The following is a 9662-nucleotide window of genomic DNA, read 5'->3' on the forward strand; positions in this document are numbered from 1 at the left end:
TGATAACCAGAGGGGGGTTCAGACAGGAGCTATGGGGGGGCCGGGGGCATTAGTATATGGGGGGGCTGTGGCAGCTAGCGGGGGCAGGTTGGCGGAGCCTCCCGCTGCGCGCAGGGATTCATCGCGGGCAGCATCCGTGGATCGGGACCACCCTGTGGGTCCTATCACCGCAGCGACATCTCAGGACTGGCCTATGGAAGTTCGTGGATCATCAAGCCCGCACGGACATGGAGGGGCGCGGACTGTAGGAGCGCATCTGGACCCGGGATCAGCGGCTGCTGGGATCACAGCGCCCAGGCAGCCAGGTGAGAGTGCCGTTTTATCTTCTTTATTGCCATCACTAGCTCCTAGTGTTGATTTATGTAGAGGGGAGGTTTCTGTAGGGGGGGTTAGTGTTGGCGCGGGTATTTTAATGCAAGGGTTAAAAGATTTGTTTCAAATGTGGGAGACAAGGGGTAGGCAGATTGAACCATCGCCGTTATCAGCGTGGTTGGGGAATGTTCGGGAGAGGGGGGTCCTGGGGGCGGAAGGAATTGGCGACTCTGGTGGGCCAGGATCCAGTATTTCGCAGGGGGCTCCATTGGCACCTGGGTTAACATCAGTTGGTAGTTGCGAGGTAGTTCAGCAGGGAGGCTCGACGACAGCGGAAAGTGGGACTAAAGAAAAGGATGAATCGGTCCGGGTTGATGATTCGGCTAGGGGGGAAGTGTACGTGTGTTTTGAGGGGCCTTTGGGGGCGCATTTGATACCTGAGGTGAAAGAGAGAATTTGGAAAGGGGAGTATGTTGAAATATTTTCACTGCTCCCTTTAGAGCGCTTCAATTTAGACAAAGCCCGTAGGGATGATTCCAAAAAAGAGGACGAGGATAGGAGAAGGTTTAGATTAATCCCTCGTACCTTTTCTAACTGGTTACAGGCTTTTGCGATTTTTGCTAGTGTCATAGGGGAGAAATCGCCAGAAACTTGTGCCCCCTTGTTTTGCTATTTAGATATCATTGGGGAGGCGTACAGGGTCTATGGGGGTCAAGGGTGGATTAGATACGATGAACAGTTCCGTCAACGTAAAGCGGTGCGTCAAAATATTAGGTGGGATCACAAGGATATTTCCTTGTGGATGAGAGTGACAGCACCGGTCAGGCCGAATCAGGGTTCTCAGTCATTTCTCGGGGGCACCGGGGGTTCAGGACAGTCAGGGCACTCGGTGGTCATGCAAAAGGGACTGTGTTTTGCCTTCAACGAGGGGACATGCAGGTTTGGGGCAAAGTGTAAGTTTAAGCACGAATGTTCATCATGTGGAGGTACCCATGGGGCAGCAAGATGTTTTAGGGGGGGGGAAGCAAAAAGGGTCAGATGGATTTGACAAAAGGGGTGACTCCAGTGCGGCTGGCAGAGATGGAGCGGTTCCTAAGTAGATATCCTCATGAAAAGGCAGCGTCCACTTTGAGAAATGGTTTTAGGAATGGTTTTTCAATACCTTTTGTGGACGTTAAGGTGCAGTGGTCCAAAAAGAATTTGAAGTCGGCCTATGATTTTCCTGAAGTGGTCACGGAAAAATTGAATAAAGAGGTGTCACTTGGTAGAATGGCCGGCCCTTTTCAGTCTCTCCCTATGGAGGGATTGAGAGTTTCTCCTTTGGGGGTGGTACCCAAAAAGGAGGCTAACAAATTTAGGTTAACCCATCATCTTTCGTTCCCAAAAGGTTTGTCAGTGAACGACGGCATTGATCCACAGTTGTGCTCGGTTCTTTATACGTCGTTTGACACAGCTATGGAGTGGGTTAGACGTTGTGGACAGGGGGCTTTGTTGGCGAAAACCGATATTGAGGCCGCGTTTCGTTTGCTTCCTGTTAATCCGGATAGTTTACATTTGTTGGGGTGTTTTTGGAATGGGGGTTTTTACGTGGATCGTTGTTTGCTGATGGGTTGTTCCCTGTCGTGTGCATATTTTGAACTGTTCAGTACGTTCTTGGAGTGGACAGTAAAAGATGTATCCGGGCTCCGATCTTGCATCCATTATCTGGATGATTTTTTGTTTGTGGGTCCAGCACATTCCGCTGACTGTTCAATTTTGCTTCATTCTATGGAGAGTGTGGCAAGCAGGTTCGGCGTTCCGTTAGCCGCTGACAAGACGGTAGGTCCGGTAACATCTTTGAGTTTTTTAGGCATCGAGATAGATACGGTGGCAATGGAATGCCGCTTACCTATGGATAAACTCGTGAGCATGAGATTGGACGTGAGGAGAGTGTATGAGTCAAAAAAGGTGACGTTGCATGTGGTGCAATCATTGTTGGGGAAGTTGAATTTTGCATGCCGTATCATGCCAATGGGTAGGTCTTTTTGTCGCAGGTTGTCTTTGGCTACGATAGGAGTTCGGTCCCCGTCTCATTTTATCAGGCTTCGAAAAGCCTTGAAGGATGATTTGAAAGTATGGATGCTTTTCCTGGATTCGTATAACGGGAAGTCACTGTGGATTGCACCGGTGGTGCATGTGGAGGATTTGGGTTTTACGATCGGCCCGGTGGACGAGCAAGGTTTTTGTTTGGTCTTTCGAAAGAATTGGCTAGCGTGTCGATGGCCACCTTCATGGGTGGACAACGGTTTATCTGCAAATCGATTGCTGTGTGTGGTTTTTTTCCATTGCTGTTGCTTTATCCTTATGGGGATCAGAGGTCAGTAACATGAAGATTTGTTTCGGTTGCGAATCGGAAGGCGCTGTGAGAGCGCTAAATTCACTATCATCCGCAGATTCAGCTTTGCTAAGAGTGTTGCAGCATATTGTTTGGTTGGGCCTACGGTTTAACTTATGGGTCACTGCGGAATTTCGGTCGTCTGACGAATCATTGACTGGTGACACTATTTTTTATTCACAGTGGGATCAGGTTCCAGATGGCATGTCTCAAGTGGATCTCGTGCGGGTGTTCTGCCCGGAGGAACTATGGAAGCTTCCGTTGGGGCAGTAAGAGGGTTACTGTCTAGGTCGTTGGCGCCAGGAACTTGGTCGCACTATATTAAGGCTTGGGATACTTGGGTGGATTGGGGCTTGTCGCTGGGATCAGATATGCATGACGACGAGAAATTGCTGTTGCTTTTAGGTCAAAAATGGGATTTCGGTTGGTCAGTATCTAAAGTTAATCAGTTTTTGGCTGGTTTAGCATTTGGTTTTAAATTCAGGGGGCTACATGACGTCACTAAATCATTTATGGTTCTCCAGGTGATGAAGGGTTGGCGTAAGGGTTGGAAAACCTTAGATGGTCGACGCCCTGTGTCATACGAGATTTTATTGCAGTTGGGCGAACAATTACCAAGGGTATGCGCTAATCAGCCGGAGGTGGTTTTGTTTAAGGTGGCATTTGCTTTGGCATTCTTTGGGGCGTTTCGTTTGGGTGAGTTGGTTAGCCCAGCTAAGAATAAAAAAGGGGGGCTGCGGGGTCGGGATGTAGTTTTGCACGGGGATAAGCTGGTTATTTGGCTGCGTCAATCAAAAACTGATCTGGCTGGAAAAGGGTGTAAAATTGAGCTTTTTGAAGTACCGGGTTCCCCATTGTGCCCGGTATTATGTTTTCGGGAATTTTCAGAGGGGAAGGTTTGGGATGATGAGCCACTGTTGTTGCACGAAGATGGATCATTTTTATCTCGGTATCAGTTTGTCACTATATTTAAGCGCTGTTTGACGCAAGGAGGTATTTCGGCAGAGAATTTTTCTGGTCACTCATTTAGGATAGGGGCAGCTACGGAGGCGGCAAGAAGAGGTTTGGGAGAGGACGTGGTGCGGAGGATCGGCCGTTGGGAATCCGTGAGGTTCAGGTCTTATATTCGTCCGTCCTTGGTCTGAGGGGTGTTTTTTGAATTGGGTGAGGATTTAGTAGGGTCCTGCTTTATGATTACTATGTTTTGGTTTGTTGTTTTTTCTTTGCAGGAAAAAGGCCTTTACTTGCATGGATTATGGGCCACTCGTTTGTATTTTGGGCAGCGGTGCGAGCAGACGTTCGCCCTCAAGGGAGACAGCTCGGTGTGGAGAAGTCATCAGCGACCATTCGGTGGATTGGAAAACGTGGGATGTACTGGAAGCAGCTCTTGCCGGAATTTCATAAGTTTGGGCGTTTGGACTGGGTGCCGGATTTATTGGTGATTCATTTGGGGGGCAACGATCTTGGTAAACGCCCTTGTAGAGAACTGATCAACGACATCAAATTTGATGTTTTAAGGTTGTGGGCCATGTTCCCGCGTTTATTAATAATCTGGTCGGATATTGTTCCTAGGAAAGTTTGGTTTGGAGCACGGTCAGTGCAGGGTATTAACAGGGCCAGAATAAAGGTTAATAGGGCAATTTCACGTTTCATGGTACGGAATGGGGCTCTTGTGATTCGCCATTTGGATCTGGAGTCAGGAACGGGCGAATATTGGAGGAAAGACGGAGTGCACTTGAATGCTATTGGTTTAGACCTATGGTGTCTTGCGGTGCAGGAGGGTATCGAAAAAGGGCTGCTGGTGTGGCGGGACACAAATGTCTGAGGTGTCAGGACATTGGTGTTGGTGGCGGGGGCGGAAAGAGGTCCTCGAAGTTGGTGGTGCTAAGAAATGGCGGCTTGGAGGGGGGGGGGATGTGTGAGATCCTGGACTCCCCCTGGTGTGGCTTAGAGAATTGGTGGTTATACAGTCGAGAAGACTGGGGACGTGGGATTTTGGCGGATATTGGCCGGGCGAGTCTTTAAGCGTCTCTGAGCTGGTGCCTAGCGGCTGGGGGCAGGGACACGACCTGGAGGCCAAAATTGGGAAAATTGGATACGAATTGGTTGGCTCTTGGGGCTTCGAAGACCGCCTTCCCTGGGGTTTCAATGTTAATAAACTGTTATGTTTAAATGTTAATAAAAGATGGCTGCTGTGGCCAAATTTATCCAAACGATTGTTTTATGTGTAATTATTGTGGCAGGGACCACGACAGCGTGGGTAGCAAGTAGATACTAGTGACTAAGGTTATTGGTCAATTTAAGCGAAACTCACAGGCATCATGAATACCTAATGTCATGAGATATAAGAGAATAGCATTCCCATACAAGTGACAATCCAGCAGCTGTCGGCTGTCCACTATAGCTGACAACTTTCTGCATCAGCAATGATCAGTGTTGTCACCGTCCATATCTGTTTAACCCCTTAGATGCTGCTGTCAATAGTGACTACATCATATAAAGGGTTAACAGAGTGTGGGGGCTTCTCCCTCTTTATCCCCATCGGCACCCTGAGATCATGATTGTGTGGTCCTGATGTTTGCGATGGCAATTTACGAGCAAATAGCGGCCTTAGAGTCTACCTAACAGCAGTTTTCAATATGCCGAGGGGTGCTGTTTTTAAAATGGTATCAGTTTGGGGGGTTTCCAATATATAGGACCCCTAAAGTCACTTCAAACCGGGATAAGTCCCTAAAAAAAATAATTTTGTAAATTTCCATGAAAAAATACTTCTATATTTTTAAACCTCCTAAAATGCTGACAAAATAAAATAACATTTTACAAATGGTGCTGATGTAAAGCAGACATGTGGGAAATGTTATTTATTCATGGTTTACAATGGTAGGACTATGTGAATTAAAGGGATAATCATTCAAAGTTTGAAAATTGCTAATTTTTTTTACATTTTTGTCAAATTTCTGATATTTTTTTTATAAATAAACACAAAACATATCAACCAAAATTTACCATGATCATAAATTATAATGTGTCATGAAAAAAGAATCTCAAAATCACTCGAATTTGTTGACGCGTTCCAGAGTTATTACCACATAAAGTGACACTGGTCAGATTTCAAAAATTTTGCTCCGTCAGTAAGGGTTTAATACTTTACCGCTTTACTATCAGTGTCTTTTAGGTACTGTATATATTGCACAACTTCATATATTATCTGATGTAGCTTGATTTTGTAGGGTGATTATGGGGTGTGCACTTATCGTGGCTCACACCTATGTCTATTGATACAATCCATAATTGGATATTTTAAGCCTTTTTAAAATTGAGTCGATTTTGTATCAAATTTAGTTCCAAAAATATTATCTGCTTTGCATTTATAGATCTGTAATCCACTCTTTTTCAGTGGTCCTTCCTGCTGAGCGGCACAGTGGGACAGAGGCCCACCCCCACTTCCCACAGAGGGACAGAGGCCCGCCCCCACTTCCCACAGAGGGACAGAGGCCCGCCCCCACTTCCCGTAGAGAGACAGAGGCCCGCCCCCACTTCCCGTATATGGACAGAGGCCCACCCCCACTTCCCGTAGAGAGACAGAGGACCGCCCCCGCAGAGGGACAGAGGCCCGCCCCCACTTCCCATATATGGACAGAGGCCCGCCCCCACTTCCCGTATATGGACAGAGGCCCACCCCCACAGAGGGACAGAGGCCCACCCCCACTTCCCGTAGAGACAGAGGCCCATCCATGCAGAGGGACAGAGGCCCACCCCCACTTCCCATATATGGACAGAGGCCCACCCCCACAGAGGGACAGAGGCCCGCCTCCACTTCCTGTTTATGGACAGAGGCCCGCCCCCACTTCCCGTAGAGAGACAGAGGCCCTCTTCCTATTTCCTGTAATCCATCTCGGTGCTTTGATGCTGGAGGTGGATTATACTTTACAATTATTTTTCTCTCCAGTTTACCATAAATGTCATGTGAGCAACAGTGACACTGTGACACTGCTTATAGAAAAAAGCAGCCATGTTTTTCTAATCCCATAAGACCTCCTTTTTCCTCTCCTCCAGCCGGGTGTTTCCCGATAAGGCCTCCCTCCTTAGTGCTGCCTTTGATCTGGCCACTGATATTGCCAGCAAAAGCCCTGTTGCCGTCCAAGGAACGAAAGTGAACTTACTGTACTCCCGAGATCACTCGGTGGAGGAGAGTCTGAATTACATGGTGAGCAGTCGTCTTGTTCTGCCGTTCCTTGGTAATCGCGGTCAGGTAATCATGTTGTGTCTGTGTCTCAGGCCACCTGGAACATGAGCATGCTGCAGACAGAGGACATCATGACATCTGCTCAGGCCGCCATGCAGAAGAAGACCCCAAAAGATGTCACCTTCTCTAAATTGTAGGACTTGTCAACATGCTGGGAGATTGATGCCCCTGACTACAGACCGCCAGGACATGGTATAACAGAAGTGTCAGGCTCAGAGCTGCAGTCACCATAAGAAAGGAGAAGCGTTGGGGACCTGCAGTAATGTCACTGGGGACAATCTGATTAATAATGGGCGAATTCTAGGATAGCAGTTTATACAGTTATCTAATAAAACATAAGTAAACCTACACATTAAAGCCAATCATTTTCAAATCTGTATGTAAAGAAAGAAGTGCACTTAGAGGGTATGTCCATTTCTGGAAAAATGTTTGCATTGTTCTGGTGCATCTAAAATAAAAAATAAAGTAGGTTTCAAAAGTGTTAATTAAAACTGTTGTACCGGTTTGTGTCTACAGCTTCTATGCAGAAGAATTTGCCTCCAACCTTTATGGATACAAGTCTGACTGCAGGATCAGATTACATAGGGTTTATTTGCAGTCTGAGGTCCGTAAATCTGCATCAAAGCTGTAGACAGGGCATGATTTCCAATCAAGACTATTTGCAAGTTTTCTTCATTTTCATTTTCAAATGCAACGAAGCAAATACTAGCAAAATCAGGAGTCCGAAACAGTCAGTAGGTTGTCGAGTTCAGAACTAGGAGTAGGGAGTCATACGTAAGATCACAAGGCAAATGGAGGCTTAGATCCGTCCCGGGTCAGCAGTGGGTATAAAATAAGCTGGGTCAGGTAGTAAGGTACCACTGTAATTCAAGCCAGGGTCAGTATTAACTCATAACTGGTAACTCCCAGCAACAAGGATGGAGTTTAAGTAGGGTGTGGTGCTGCCCCAATAGCCACAGCAGGGAACTGATTACATTGGTTGAGATCTGGAAAGCACACACCCATTCTGCCGCAACGTCTCCTTCACACCAGCGTCTCCCTCAGAATTAATATGGTGGCACCTGGTGGCAGAAGGCAACATCTGTGGACCAAGATCAGGTATGGATGTGACAGTGAAAAAAAGCAGAATAGGAGGGGGGAAGGGGAAAATATCTGCTCACCAAATGTGGAAAAATGCCTCAATGGAAGTAGAGGACGTCCGTGACAGTGAAGCTGCACCTCCTTCAAGCCGAAACGACGAGACCCAGGTGAGGAAAACCATGAGAGGGGCATTGCAAAAGATGTATCTGGGGGATGATTTTGAGGCGTTCCTAGCTGTGTTTGAGAAAGTGGAGGACCTGAGAGACTGCCGCCGGATCAGTGGGCGGAGGTTCTAGCGTCATATCTGACCGGAAGGCGTACTTTGATCTGGCACTGCAAGACACGAAAGAGTATGACAAACTTAAGGCTGAAATCTTGACTCAGCTGGACCTAACCCTGGCAGTCAGGGCACAATGGTTCCACCTCTGGGACTTTCACAGGTACAAACCTCCTCAGTCACAAATGTTTAACCTTCTCCACCTGGTACAGAAGTGGCTGCAGCCAGAGACTTCTTCCCCACCCCAGATGGTTGAGAGAGTGGTCATGGATGGGTTTATCCACCCTCTGCTGAAGCCAATTCAGTCCTAGTCTGCCAAGGGAGATTCCCTAAATGCAGAAGGTGGGCCTAGTGGAGAGGCATTGGGCGGTCGAGGGTTTCCAGGGTGGTCGAGCAGGGGTAAGCTCACCTTTCTTGGATTCCCAAAGTGGGGATGGCTTCCAAAAGAAGGAGACTAAATCCACACTGTGGGGGGCGTCTAAAGTCCCAGGAGGTACCTGATTCACAGCCGAGTAATCAGTTCCAAGACTTTGTCTATTAAAGGTGTCATGTCCTTGGCCATATAGCCACCCGATATCCCATGATCTTGGAGCCAATGGACTGCAGCATATCCCGATGTTGCTCCTATTTTGCCTAACTTCCCCGATGTGCAGTTTTTCAGCCTGGTGAGGGCCCTCAGGCATACTCAGTGTCTGTAAACTGAGTGCAAGTGACTGGACTGGTGGACTCAAGAAGTTTGGTGAACCTGATAAGGGCCACACTTCCTCATCGACTGGTCCCTGGAAAGGTGATGGTCGTCTATCCATGGGGGTGCTAAGATCTGTCTGTCTCAGGAAATTAGGGTCGTCAAGGACTTGTTGCACCCCATAATCATCGGACAGGACTTTGCATTGTTCTGGGACTTATGAGGGAAAGCAGGGATGCCTGGTTGCTCGCACAACAGCCAGATCACCCTTAAAGAAACCTTGTTACAGCTCGTAGCTGATGAGTTTTCGTTGTGTGTGCTAATTGGCGATGAGGAAGCATCTCCTGAGGCCAACATCCCTGAACTGGAGGTGTCCGAGGGAAACTTTGGAACTGCCCAACTTAGGAACTTAACTCTTAACGTGGTATTTGAACATGTGACAGTGTTAAATGCGGTGCCTCAGGAGCTGACAGATGGTTCCCTCATTTTGCCATGAAAGGGGATCTGCTATATAGAGTAACCAAGCCAAGGGGTTAGGTGATAGAGCAGTTACGGGTGCCAGGGCCCAATAGTCGGAGGATGTTAGACATGGCTCATTCAAATGTACTGGCCTGGGTGCTATAGAAAAATTATGAACTATTATTGTTCCTGCTCCACATGCCAGCTACCTTCCCCGGTGGTCCCCTTC

General features: G+C 47.6%; 1 protein-coding gene across 3 annotated transcripts in view; it reads left to right on the plus strand.

Annotated features, from left to right (window-relative positions):
- Positions 1–7423, plus strand: part of LOC138661698 (delta(3,5)-Delta(2,4)-dienoyl-CoA isomerase, mitochondrial-like) — a 35664-nt gene extending 28241 nt beyond the window's left edge. For 2 of the 3 annotated variants that reach the window (XM_069746556.1, XM_069746557.1), the window contains exons 9-10: positions 6743–6893; positions 6965–7423. In XM_069746556.1, the coding sequence (XP_069602657.1) occupies positions 6743–6893; positions 6965–7069 (256 nt within the window). In that variant the 3' untranslated portion in view covers positions 7070–7423. The remainder of the gene's footprint in view (positions 1–6742; positions 6894–6964) is intronic. The other variant, XM_069746558.1, reaches the window with a different exon arrangement.
- The last annotated feature ends 2239 nt before the right edge of the window (positions 7424–9662 follow it).

This window comes from Ranitomeya imitator, chromosome 2 (assembly GCF_032444005.1).
Source record: "Ranitomeya imitator isolate aRanImi1 chromosome 2, aRanImi1.pri, whole genome shotgun sequence".
NCBI classification, from domain to species: Eukaryota; Metazoa; Chordata; class Amphibia; order Anura; family Dendrobatidae; genus Ranitomeya; species Ranitomeya imitator.